General features: G+C 55.6%; 1 protein-coding gene across 3 annotated transcripts in view; it reads left to right on the top strand.

The window, feature by feature from the left end:
• GFI1B (growth factor independent 1B transcriptional repressor) overlaps positions 1–9,655 on the top strand; it is a 49,047-nt gene extending 39,392 nt beyond the window's left edge. The window contains exons 6-11 of one of the 3 annotated variants that reach the window (XM_003276793.2): positions 4,728–4,847; positions 5,351–5,488; positions 6,394–6,665; positions 7,259–7,396; positions 7,940–8,105; positions 8,832–9,655. In XM_003276793.2, coding sequence (XP_003276841.2) covers positions 4,748–4,847; positions 5,351–5,488; positions 6,394–6,665; positions 7,259–7,396; positions 7,940–8,105; positions 8,832–9,010 — 993 coding nt within the window. In that variant the 5' untranslated portion in view covers positions 4,728–4,747 and the 3' untranslated portion in view covers positions 9,011–9,655. Of the gene's footprint in view, positions 1–4,727; positions 4,848–5,350; positions 5,489–6,393; positions 6,666–7,258; positions 7,397–7,873; positions 8,106–8,831 lie in introns of all 3 variants that reach the window. The other 2 variants (XM_030816481.1, XM_030816482.1) reach the window with 2 other exon arrangements.
• Positions 9,656–13,621: the final 3,966 nt, after the last annotated feature.

A 13,621-nucleotide genomic window follows, 5' to 3' on the forward strand; every position in this document is an offset into this window, starting at 1 on the left:
TACAGGTGCCCACCATCACACCCAGCTAAGTTTTGTATTTTTAGTAGAGACGGGGTTTCCCCATGCTGGCCAGGCTGGTCTTGAACTCCTGACTTCAGGTGATCCACCTGCCTTGGCCTCCCAAAGTGCTGGGATTACAGGCGTGAGCCACCATGCCCGGCCTCCCTTGAGTCTTTAAACATAAAGGAAGTCAAAAGGGTTCTCTGTAGCTGACCCTGAGAACCAGCTGAGTCTTACCCAACCCTCCCAAAAGGGGAACCCGAGTGACAAGTCTTTTAGTCAAGGTGGTTCAATCTCTCACTGAAGGTCAACGAATTCTACATGGGATTTTAGAGCAAAAGGGAAGTTTAGAAATCTCTTAGCCCAACCGTCCCTTTTAAGAGATAGGAAAACCAAGCCCCAGGTTGGTGGCTGATGCGGTCACAAGCTCCAGGACCCCAAATCAGACTCAACTCCTTGGGCAACAAAGGGGCCTCATTACAGGGACATCACAGGCCTATTGACCCAAGTCCAACTGGAAGTTAGGGTTCTGGCTCCTGCCAGGGTGCAGGATTGCCTGTCTTCAAGAAGCACTGACTGAGATTCTGACTCAGGGTCGGGGGGACCCTATCAGGATCAGGGTTATGGAGTGATGTTAACAGTGGGTCCCCTTCCGGAGCTCTGATACCATCAAGGCCTCTGTTTTATGAAGACATCCTGAGCTGCTTTCATAATCTCTGCTCTTAGCTCTTTCTCAGAACGGAGTTCGTGTGAATCAAAACCAAGTGGTTGTTAATTAACTACAGTATAGGTGATTGGTTCCTGTTTTTTCTTAAAAAAAAAAAACAAAAAAAACAAGTCTCCTAACAGGGGCCAAAAGGAAGTTCGCCAGGTGCATTTGGCCCCTCTGTGAGCCGGAGGGCTTGGCCGTGGCGTTGGCTGTGTCACTGTCACTTGCCAAGCTCAGGGGAGAGCACACTGCGGGGAGGCAAGAAAGGGGGTGTGGGGCTCAGGGGAGATCACTGGAATAAGCACGAGAATCACCTTCCTGAAGCTGGAGAACCCCAGAGGCCAGCCCCACCTTGCCCTGTGCCTAAGTGAAAGGTGCTTGGCCAGGGCTCATGAGCGCTAGAAAGTGTCCTTGTTGTGGGGCCCGGGGTTAGAGTCAGTTGACCTGAGGTCTCCTTGGGCCCTGAGCCCAGGGGAAGACCAATGCTTCCTGAAGGGAAGTCTGTCCCTGGCCTGGCCCCGCCAAGACTCTTCAGGAGCCATGTGGGTCTTTTAGGAGCCTGGAAAAGACTTGAGGGTCAGAGGGTTTGATTTTTTCCCTTCTTTTTTTTTTTTTTTTTTTTTTGAGACGGAGTCTGGCTCTGTCACCCAGGCTGAAGTGCAGTGGTGGTGCGATCTCGGCTCACTGCAACCTCTGCCTCCCAGGTTCAAGCGATTCTCCTGCCTCAGCCTCCTGAGTAGCTGGGACTATAGGCGCGCGCCACCATGCCTGGCTAATTTTTGTATTTTTAGTAGAGGCGAGGTTTCACTGTGTTGGCCAGGCTGGTCTCGAAATCCTGACCTCGTGATCTGCCCGCCTCGGCCTCCCAAAGTGTTGGGATTACAGGTGTGAGCCACTGCACCGGCCTGATTTTTCTCCCCTCTTGCCCCAGCACCCCACATTTCCCTCTGTGCTGCAGGCGGTGTTCCCCGCGTGCTGTGAGGACCTCTGACAGTGCTGGGTGGCACAGTGGCTTGAGAGTAAAATCCTAACAGGCCAGGAGCCCTGGGTCTGAGTCACTTTCCTCTCTACACCTCAGTTTTCCCACCTGCAACCTGGGAAGACACTGCTTGACACAGTCACGTGAGGGAGCTTCAAACTGCTGTTTTCTTCCTTAGCACATCGGCTCCACTCCCTCTGCAGAGAGAAGACAGTGCTGGGCACTGCCCAGCACTTGGTACCCAGTCTGCACCGAGTAACTGACCACCTCCTGGGCTGAAAGTCAAGAGCATGGAGGCCTGGGGCCAGACAGACCCGAGTCCTTCCCTGCCCACTCTGCCCCAGGGTCCTGAGCCCTCCAGGCCTCAGCTCCTCCTTTATAAAATGGGACAGCAGCGGGACTCAGCATCTGGATTAAGCATCAGCATTAAAGGTGTAATAAACAAGGCAGGCTAAGCAGCCCCCTGCCAGAAGGTTTGACCAGGGCCCCTTCTATCGCAGAAACCTCAGCGAGTACCTTTGGTTCTAGTTGCTTTCCTCATAAATATTGTGCGTAAAAAAGATCATCTTTTGATATTTTGATAGGCAAACCATGACCCTCACAGGCCCCCTCAAAACAAAGTACAAGGGGAACCCCGCACCCCAGCCCTCTTCCTGCTCACCGGGTCCCCTCCTCTCTCCCTAGGGTCTGGCCTCCCCATGGACTTTCTTGAAGCAAAGAAGAATTAGAAGCGGGAAGGAAGGGGGGTGTGGGGAGCCCTGGTGAGGGAGGGGGAGGAGGCAAGAGGAGGAAGACGTGTCCCTGGGAGATAAGGCCGTGGGCTGCCCCTGGCCCGAGCCTGCATTCAGAGAGCCGAGAATCTGACCGCGGGAAGGGACCCCAGAGGCCTTCAAGGTCCTTTCTACTAATTTTAGAGCTCAGAGAGTACAGGGCCTTGAGCGCAGCCCTGGCTTCCGGGGGGCTGCTGCAGTCCTTGGCACAGGGCTCACCCTGTCCTTTGAATGCACCTGCAGTGGGCTGGGTGCTGGGATGCGGGGGAGCACATGCTGAGCACCTCCCACACTGGCTCCTGATGGATAAAGGTCCTTTCTCGCTCCCCACAATCCCATGGGGTTGGATTGGGATCCCCATTTAGCAGATATGGACACTGAGGCTCAGTGATGAGCCTTACAGCAGGCAAGGGCTGGGCCTGAGCTTGGCCCCCTGTGCAGAGCCCCAGTCCAAACTCTTGATGCCCCCGGGCTCTGGGCTGGGGGAAGCAGGCCCGGGCACAGTCAGGACCCTCTTCTGCCTGGCTCTGTGTCATCCCCTTGGGGAAGGGGTGAGTCCCTGGCCCTTTTCCAAGCTGCATTCTCTAATCTGCCACCTCCCACCCTGCTCCTGGGCCAAGGCCTTATCTCCCAGGCCCTCACTGCTGTTCTGAAGCAGCTGTGATCCCTTTCCCGCCTTCTCTGGACCCTATCACCCCTGCAGCCTGGCATGGCGGCTGGCCCAGGGGGTGGGGGATGGGACTCCTCCGAGGCCTCAGGCGTGGGCCTGGTGTTGGCCTGGGTGCAGCATGGGGGCAGAAAGGATAGAGGACCACCAGAAGATGCTCTCCAGAGTCCCCGGGGGAGCCTCACAGGCTGAGTGCAGGGATGTGAACCATTCTGGGGGCCAGGCGGGGCTCTCAGCTCCAGAAGGCTCTGCAGGGGAAGCCAGGAGTCCTGGGTTGGTCAAGTTGGTCCACCCTTGTCACTCCCTGACTCTGCCTGGGATGGTCCCTTGACTGACGTGGTCCTTGGTTTCTTCCCCAACTCCCTGACTGCTGGGGTCAGTAGTGATGCTGGGCTGCCCTCGGAAGCTAGGGGATGTCCGCCTCTTCCCCTGTGTCCATGAAACCTCAGGCCTCCAGGTGCAGTGGAGTGGGGGGTCCTCTCAGGTCTTGAGTCCCCCCACCCCACTCCTCAGAGAGAGAAAGCCCCTGTCTCTCTAGGGAACAGACTCTGGGCCAGGGCTGTGGACAAGGCGCAGCCGTGCTCTGGCGGCAGTGGCTTGCGGCTTGCAGGAGCACGTGGATTGGCAATGTCCCCTTGTTTGCTGCAGCTTCTCTGCCAGAGCCCCCTGTGATAGACACTGAGCACCTGTGATGCACCTGTCAGCACTGCAAGCCTGGACATCCCCCCTTACAGCAAAGGGAATAGGCCCAGGGAGGTTAAGTGTCTGTCCCAAATTGCACAGCAAGTGAGCTGAGATTCTAACCCACGAACCGCTGATTCCAAAACCTGAGTTCAGACTGCCTGTTTCTATGGCCTCTGAAGGTGAATCTCACTGGTACCCAAATGTAGCTTCCTAGAATTGGGGTCCACCGTGTGTCACAGAGGGAGACCCCAGCCCCTGCCTTTCCTTTTCTGCTCCATTGCAGCCCAGATCATGCCAATGGGAGCAGGCTTGTCTGAGCATTTTCTAGGGGGCGACGCATTCATTTCCTGGTGAAGGAGCAGTGGGGGAAGTTAGGATCTGCAGCTGCCGTAACAAAATAGCATAAACAGGTGGCTTAAAAACAACAGAAATTTATTCTTTCACGGTTCTGGGATCTAGAAATCCAAAATCGAGGTGTCCGCAAAGTGGGTTCTTTCTGCAGACTCCAGGGGAGAGGGTTTCATGCCCCTCTCCGAGTTCTGGCGGCTGTTGGCACTGCCTGGCATTCTCTGGCTGATAGAAGCATCACTCTCTGCTCTGTTGTCATCACATGGTGTTCTCCCTGGGTGTCTGTGTCTCTGGGTCCAAATTTCCATCTTCTTATAAGGACACTAGTCATCTTGGATTGAGGGCCCATCCTAACCCAGAATAACCTCATCATAACTTGATTACATCTGCAAAAACACCCTATTGCTAATAAGGTCACATTCACAGGTTCTGGATGGACATGAACTTTGGGGGCCACTGTTCCAGTGGCCTCCAGTATAGCTGGTGCCTGATCTCTGAAGGAGGTTCTGAGATACGGAGGAGTATTGTTCTCTTGTCCTTCCTAACCGCTCCCATCCCTCCCCCTTGCAGGTGTGGGGTGCACACTGAAAATGCCACGCTCCTTCCTGGTGAAGAGCAAGAAGGCTCACACCTACCACCGGCCCCGTGTGCAGGAGGATGAACCGCTCTGGCCTCCTGCCCTTACCCCGGGTGAGTCAGAGCCCAGGCTGGCGCCTGCTGCACCCACGGAGGGCTCTCTGCTCTGCGTGATGAGGGTGCAGCAGCGTCCCTCCTGCAGCAGCCTCTTCTTCCAAGTCTGGAAGCAGGAGTGCAGTAAATGTGGGTTGCAGATGAAAGGAGTAGACGAATGAGTGATGCCCTCATCCCTTCTGCCCTGTTGGGGAGACGAGAGTGTCGGGTTGGAGCCAGTACTCATTTACTGGCATGTGGGGCCTTCACTGGAGGCCCAGTCTAGGGCTGGAGTTGGGTTGCTCAGAAAAATGGACTGGTCCAAAGCCTTCCCAGGGTCTCCTCCTGGCCTCTTCTCACTGTCCCCTGCTGTGGGCAGAGCCCGGGAGTGTGAGCCGCCAGAAGCAGCGGCAAGTGGCTGTCTCTCTGGGCCTCCTCCTCCTAGGAAGGGCATGCCCTGCTTGCTCCCTCTGGGCTTCCCGGAAACTGTGGCTATTGATGCTGATGGTCCTATCTCCCCACAGTGCCCAGAGACCAGGCCCCGAGCAACGGCCCTGTGCTCAGCACCCTATTCCCAAACCAGTGCCTGGACTGGACCAACCTCAAACGAGAGCCGGAGCTGGAGCAGGACCAGAACTTGGCCAGGATGGTCCCGGCACCAGGTACTCTGCTGTGACCCACTGTCATTCCCCAGGGAGTGCCAAGGGGAGGAAGGATGAAGGGACTCTTGCAGCAGGGCCCCTTGGGGCCCTGGAGTCAGGAAGGACCCACGAAGTCACTGGATGCAGCCTGGGCTCTGTGGCTTCTGCTTGGGCCTCCCAGACAGGGAGCTGATTCCCGGATGTGGGCTAGGTGGGGGAAGAGGCCAGAAGCAGCAGCTGGGCCGGTCCATGCAGGGAGTGAGGTGGGGGGGGGGGGGGGGGGGGGGCACTGTGGAGTGAGGTGGGCACTGTGGAGTGAGGCGGGCTGGAGTGAGGCGGGCACTGTGGAGTGAGGTGGGCACTGTGGAGTGAGGCGGGCACTGTGGAGTGAGGTGGGCACTGTGGAGTGAGGCTGGGGGAGTTTCCGGGCTGGAAACGCTGAGGAGCCCCAGTGAGGACACACACACCCCTGGCAGTAAGTATGTGGGTTGACACCCTGAAACCCTCCACATGAGGTGATGAAGGTGGTGGTGGGTGGTAGAGGATGGTGGGAAGTGGGTGCCCTGTGTTTATTTTATTTCATTTTATTTTTTGAGACAGGGTCTCACTCTGTTGCCCAGGCTGGAGTGCAGTGGCGCGATCTCAGCTCACTGCAACCTCCGCCTCCCGGGTTCAAGCGATTCTCCTGCCTCAGCCTCCCCAGTAGCTGGGATTATAGGCGTGAGCCACCACGCCTGGCTAATTTTTGTATTTTTTGGTAGAGACAGAGTTTTACCATGTTGGTCCGGCCGATCTCGAACTCCTGACCTCAAGTGATCCACTTGCCTCGGCCTCCCCAAGTACTGGAATTGCAGGCACGAGCCACCCACCGTGCCCAGCCCCCTGTGTTTAAATGAGTAACCAGGCCTGTGTCCCTATCTCCACAGAGGGCCCCATTGTGCTGTCCCGACCCCAGGACGGGGACTCTCCACTGTCCGACTCACCCCCATTCTACAAGCCCAGCTTCTCCTGGGACACCTTGGCCTCAACCTATGGCCACAGCTACCGGCAGGCCCCCTCCACCATGCAGTCAGCCTTCCTGGAGCACTCCGTCAGCCTGTACGGCAGTCCTCTGGTGCCCAGCACTGAGCCTGCCTTGGACTTCAGCCTCCGCTACTCCCCGGGCATGGATGCGTACCACTGCGTGAAGTGCAACAAGGTGGGCACCGGGGGGTGTGGTGGGCACCTGGGCCCTCCTCTCTGCACTTCCTCTCAACGCACTGGCAGCTCTGGGCATTCCCTGTGCTGTCAATGTTGGGGCTCTGGTGGGATTAAGGATTCAAAACGTTCATCCTCATCACCATTCATTGAGCTCTGACCACGTGTCTGGCCCTGTGCTAAGCAATTGACAGGCATGAATGCCAGGAGTCAGATGAAAGGTTACGGTTCAGAGAGGTTAAGTCACTTTTCCAGGATCAGACAGCAAGTAGATATTAGAACCAGCATTCAAACTCAGCTTTGGCCAACTCCCAGGTCTTAACCACTGGGCTATTCAGCCTCTAGATGAGGCAAGGAGGGGGCTCCAGATCCCCTCTCTCACACCCAACTTTGTAGAAGGGAGACTGAGCCACAGAGAGGCAAATGGACCTCCCGGGGACACACAGCAAGCAAGCAGCACAACTGGCAATCCAGTGCCCCTTCCTCTGTGTATTCAGCCTTGGCCAGAGCTGGGCACGGAAGAGACCATGGGACCCCAGGCCTGTCCCTGTCACTGCAGCCCCCAGTGGCCTCACACACTGCCCCTGCTCCCAGGTCTTCTCCACCCCTCACGGGCTCGAAGTGCATGTGCGACGCTCCCATAGTGGGACCCGGCCCTTCGCCTGTGACATCTGCGGCAAAACCTTCGGCCACGCTGTGAGCCTGGAGCAGCACACGCACGTCCACTCCCAGGTGGGCACCTGGCCCAGCACAGGACTCCCAGCCCCACTCCTTCTCTGTGCTTCCCCAGGGAGCCTGGGGGCTGTGGCTGGGTCCCTCCTCCTGCCCCTGGGGGTGACACAGATTGGGAGGGGTCCCCTAGTACCCACCTCCTTGGGTCTGGGTCTCCAACACCTGCCCTTAGCAGACTTCAGACTCTTAACTAAACCACTGTGCAGACCACAACCATCCCTGCCTCAAGGAACTCACTCTGGGTTAATGGTCATGAAATGTGAACTCCTAAAAAACCTCTGAGATCAGTCAGTCCATCAGTCAATCAACGAACATTTATTGAGGTTTATTTTGAGCGAGATACCGTGAAGATTACAAGGAAAAATCCCACAGGAGACCAATGAGGCTCCAAGCCCCAGTTTCACCTCGGAGGCAGAGATGAGGGGTCCCCCGGTCCTGCTCCTCGAGGCCGCCCCAACGGAGTGTCCTGTTCCGCAGGGGATCCCGGCCGGGTCCAGTCCTGAGCCTGCGCCTGACCCCCCGGGGCCTCATTTCCTCCGGCAGGAGCGCAGCTTCGAGTGCCGCATGTGCGGCAAGGCCTTCAAGCGCTCTTCCACACTGTCCACCCACCTGCTCATCCACTCAGACACGCGGCCCTACCCCTGCCAGTTCTGCGGCAAGCGTTTCCACCAGAAGTCGGACATGAAGAAGCACACCTACATCCACACGGGTGAGTGAGTCTCACCTGCCTGTGCCCCCTGGGCAGGGCACCCCTACCTTTCCCTGAGAGATGCATCAGAGGCCCTCAGCGTGAGGCTGGGGGTGGGGTCTAGTTACAAAGTCAAAGGCCACCGCTGATGGAGGGCTGGGCGCCTGTGCTACTTAAGTGCACTTAATGCATGGAAAAAATACAGGGAGGAAACAGCAAAATCTCAACACTGGTGATCTCATGGCAGACGTGAGACTAGCAGGCGAATTGCTCATTCATTTGTTCACTCATTTGCTCACTCACTTGCTCATTCATTTGTTCACTCATTTGCTCATTTATTCACACATTCGCTCACTCATTTGCTCATTCATTTGTTCACTCATTCGTTTGCTTATTCATTCATACACTCATTCATTCATTCACTTGCTCATCCATTCCCTCCTTGCTATTAGCTGAACGCCTCTTTTGTGCCAGGTATACCAGGCTTGGAGATGTATTGATAAACAAGATGACTCGGCAGCTGCCCCTAACCACCCTGTAATCCAGTAGGGGTGGGAGGAGGGTCCAAGTTGTATCTTCGCTTCTCTCTCTTTTCTAATTATTTTCTAAAGTGAATGTGAGTCGGCCATGAGAGAAAACATAGGCAGGTATTGGAAAATGAACCCCCGGGGGCGGGGCAGGGGAGCGGCAGGCCTGGTGGGGAGGCCCTGACCCCGCCCTTGCTGCGCTGCGCTGCCCTCCCTGCAGGTGAGAAGCCTCACAAGTGCCAGGTGTGCGGAAAGGCCTTCAGCCAGAGTTCCAACCTCATCACCCACAGCCGCAAGCACACAGGCTTCAAGCCCTTCAGCTGTGAGCTGTGCACCAAAGGCTTCCAGCGCAAGGTGGACCTGCGGCGGCACCGCGAGAGCCAGCACAATCTCAAGTGAGGCTGCGCCGGCTCCCAGCTCCTGGCCAGCCTGCCCTGAGGTCCTGTCACCTGGAGGCCAGCCTCACATGCCCAAATCTCCAGTCTCCTGGAGGTGGGACTGGACAGGAGTCTTCCAGCTTGTTTTGAGACTCATGAAATTGCTGTGTGACCTTGGGCAAGTCACTTTCCCTCTCTGGATCAACATTTCTTCTGCTGCCAAGTGTGGGAGCCTGGCTGGGTCTTTCTGAGCACACGTTGTTTCCAGATGTGCTCAGGTGCCTTCCTCTAGCAGAGCACGGAAAGCTAGAATACCCCCAGGGAGACAAGGATGCCAAGAGTAGACCAGAGCTGGGACCCACAGACAGACCCTCCACCTGCCTGCTGCCCACTGAGCTGGGACCTGGTCACCTTGGATTTTAACGGGCCTCTTTCTGGCTGTAACAGGCAGAGTCGGAGCTGCCTCCCACCCCAGTCAGAGGCCTGGCACCCCCTCTGCTTCGGCCAGATGTGCTGGCTGAACCTGACTTCCGACCAGCACTCAGCTGGCCACTGGGGATTCCAGCTCTACAACCAGGCCATGAGGCTGGAGAAACTGGCAGTTATTGCTGTCAAAAGCCTGTTCTCCCAATTGCTGTCAATAAAATTAAAGATACAGATTTGCTGCCATGTGACTAGCATTTATTAAGTGCCTGTGAGGTCCAGGGTACTGCACGAGGCTTTGGGGAGTGACGGTGGGAGGCTTGAGGAGCAGAGAAAGCCATGGAGGTGCTCATAGGCAAGTTGTGGAGACCTGTCCTCAGCCCCCACGTGCACAGACCTGCTGACGAGCCGGTAGCAAGCAGAAGGGACCCATGCGACAAGACCACAGGGGTGGGCAAGGCTAGTGCAGCTGGGGCGGTATCCGTTTCCTGTGGCTGCTGTGACAAATGACCACAAACTTAGTGGCTTAAAACAACACACATTTATTCTCTTAAATTCTAGAGGCCAGAAACTCAAAATGAGTCTCATGGGGCTAACAACAAGGTGTTAGCAGGAGAGAATTCCTACAGGGGGCTCCCGGGAGAGTCTGTTTTCCTGTCTCTTTCACCTTCCCAAGGCCGTCTGTACCTCTGATCTTGGCCCCTTCCTCTGCCTTCAAAGCGCATCACTCGGACCTCTGCTTCTGCCTCCATCTCTGTCTTCTGCCTTCGACCTTCTTGCCTCTCTCTTATAAAGACCCTTCTGATTACACTGAGCTCAGGTATAAATCATTCCATCTCACGATCCTGAACGTAATCACCGTGATTGGCTGAATAATGACCCCAAGGATGATATCTACATCCTAACCCTGGAAGCTATGAGTGTGACGCTATAGGGTAAAAGGGACTTTGCAGGTGTGATGAAGCCAAGCCTGGTGCTGCACCTGTCTAGCTGTGTGACTTCAGGTGAGTTCCTGAACCTCTCTGGGGCTCAGCTTCCTCCTCTGTAAAATGGTAAACACAGCAATCCCTTCCACCGATTCGCTGAGACCATTCGTACAAAGCGGCATGCAGGGCCAGCCCAGCACGTAGTAAGTGCTGCCGAGTTGTGAACCTTCCTTTTTGAAGTCCTGTCCATCCTATAAGGCCCACTTAGCCATCTCCTCCATGAAGCCTCCCTCGGTCATCCAGCCAGAAGGTCTTCTCTCTCCTCTGATACCGAGCAACTCGGTCTCTTTGCTTACAGCTTCGGAGCCATTGAATGTGGAATGCAGTTATGTGTGGATAACTTCAGGAGGTCTTCCGTCTGAACTCCAGCCGCACCCCACCCCCCATCTCACACCAACCCTGTGCCTGGCCCACAGCCATGGACACCTCTGAATGAACTTGCAGGTACCGAGCTAAGCCAAGGGTTTCCACACATTGTCTCTAACCCACATGACCTTCTGCAATGGAATGCCATTCTCCCATTTTACAGATGGGGCAACTGAGGCCCAGAGAGGTCAGCCATAAAAAAAAAAAAAAAAAAAAAAAAAAAAAAAAAACATAGATATGGGCCAGGCGCTCACACCTGTAATCCCAGCACTTTGGGAGGCCGAGGTGGGCAGATCACTTGAGGTCAGGAGTTCGAGACCAGCCTGGCCAACATGGTGAAACCCTGTCTCTACTAAAAATACAAAAATTAGCTGGGCATAGTGGCGTGTGCCTGTAATCCCAGCTACACAAACAAACAAACAATAAACATAGATAGTAGGGCTTACCCTTTCCAAGTGTGCTCAGGTGCCTTCCTCTAGCAGAGCACGGAAAGCTAGAATATCCCCAGGGAGACAGGGATGCCAAGAGTAGACCAGAGCTGGGACCCACAGAGAGACCCTCTTTCCTAGAGAAAAAAGGATTCTTTCCAAAGAAACGCTGCTGTCGTCCGATAGTTTCTGTGTAGAGTGTGATTTAGCCTTGGGTTCATGAACTGACTTGTTTAACGTCTATTTGATCACATGCCAACTTATGAGGCTCAACTTGTCATGAAATGGCAAATGTCCCATACAAACGCCCAGTTCCCATCCATTGTGGGCAGCTCAAACCTGGGTCAAACTAGAAGCTGTTCACATGGATCGTCAGGGGAGTGAATGACAAGTCCTCAGACTCATGTTTGTGGTTGCAGAGAGGCCCACAGAGCTGGCTGGACGTGCCGCAGACCCGTTCTGGTGCTCCCCAGGCATGCGCCGCAAGCCTCCGGGGGGTTCATTTGCTTTAGATGGAGTACAGATCACATTGCTCAAATAACTGGGAGGAACTCTGGGTTAACGTTCTGTCTATTGCAACTGCTTCTTAGAGCCTGTAATGTGTAATACGCATGTGTCCATCCCCAAGGGCAGGATTTGGGTGTTCAGTATTTTCCTAAGGTTAATTTGGGAACCAGAGAGGGAGAGGGAGAGGTTGGCCTACTTGCCCAAAAGTCACACAGCGGGAAAGACAGGGCTGGGATCAGAAACTGATTCCGAGTTGAGGCTATCTTTTTGGAGCCTGTGTACTCTCCCTCCCACTGAGACCCAAAAGTGTTTCTTCCAGGTCTCTTCTCTGGTGTGCAAGGGGCTTGGGCCCCCAAGAGGAATGGGACTCTCACCCACCCCCAGGCTCTGCATTTGGCTAGGCAGAACCCTGACATCCATTTCCTGCCAGAGGCTCTTCCTGTTTCCTTTAGCTAGAATTCCTCTAAGCAAACCTGTCAGGTGTGCAGGGTGGGCTCGGGGCTCGGGATTTGCATGGGAGGGTGGTCTAGCCTCCCCAGCAAGCTCCCTGTGGGTGTCCTGTCTTGAAATCCAGCTCTTGAAATCAGGAGAAGAGGGACCCTGGTGGCCAGAGCACCAGAGCGAGCAAAGCCTTAGAAACCACCTGTTCCCATCTCTCCTCCTGTCCAGGAGGACAGAGAAGCCCAGAGAGGGGAAGGGCCTTGCCCACAGCCACACTTCTGGGGCCAGGCCTGGAATGGGCTCCTGACTCATCTCTTATGCACACATGCACACACACGGATTGGGAGCTGCTTTGCATACTCCCTGTTTGCTAAACAAAACCAAACCAGTATCAGGATTTCAGCCACTTCTGCAGCAGGGCGGGGCAAGGCGGAGGAGCTGAGCTGTGAGGGGAAGCCAGACAATGTTCCTTCTTCGTCGACTGAGGTTTGGTGAGATCGAGATTAAGCTTGTCGGGCTCCTCCAGTGAGTGGGTGTGTGGGGTGGCGCCAGCAGGAGGCCACAGCAGCCTCAGAGCAGTGGGGGCTGGAACCCCATTTGCATACAGCAAAGAAAGAGGGCAGGTAGTGGGGAAGCCTGTGACACCTGCTTCCAGGGGAAGATTCTGCACTGGCTGGGAAGGCTTGGCTTGGGCTTCCTGGCCCTGCTGAGGCAGTGGATTGGGGCTTGGGAGTTGCTCTGAGCCAGAGGGCGGTGCTGCTGACCCTTCCTCATGCCTGAGAAGCTGCTGCAGGCTGGCCTCATGTGCAGAGCTGGGAGCCCCCAGGAGAAGGCAGCCTTGGAGAAGACTTGGATGGGCCCCAGTGGGAGCAGAGTTCCCTGGATGCATCTGCATCTCCTTCTGGATGCAGAGGCTATGCCCATGACACCGGGGTGGGGAGGTGGCCCAGGAGGTGCTGTGGGGCACCACCCACCTGCAGTCTGTGATTTCAGAGAAGTTCAAGCTCCCCCACCAATTCTCCACTTCCCATCGGCTCCCGGCAGCTGACTACCTGGCCTGCAATTCCTGCCACCGGCGTTGCAATGTGACCTGGAAAGCACTGTCCAGCCCTGTGGAGACTGTCCATGGCTTCCATGTGCCACACAAGGAAACAGAGGCCCAGAGAGAAGAGGTGCTAGCCCAAGGTCACATTGCCATTAACAGCAAAGTACGACAGAACCCAGGTTTTCCAGCCCCAGTCTAGTGGCCTTCCCAGCAGGACCTCTGGGTTGCATGACTCCAGGGTGCTCCACGTGCATAGAATACGGTGCAAATGGTGTTGGTGGGGTGGGTGGCTGGGAGGGGCGGAAGGGTTCCTTAGACTGTGGCCCTGACCCGCTGCTTCCAAAGATTGGATGGGGACTTGTGAGACCTCAGGATGCTGCTGGTGACATGACCTGGAATATCAGTTTACTCGATGGTAATTAACAAAACCAATATTT

The sequence above is a fragment of the Nomascus leucogenys genome, chromosome 8, assembly GCF_006542625.1.
Source record: "Nomascus leucogenys isolate Asia chromosome 8, Asia_NLE_v1, whole genome shotgun sequence".
NCBI classification, from domain to species: Eukaryota; Metazoa; Chordata; class Mammalia; order Primates; family Hylobatidae; genus Nomascus; species Nomascus leucogenys.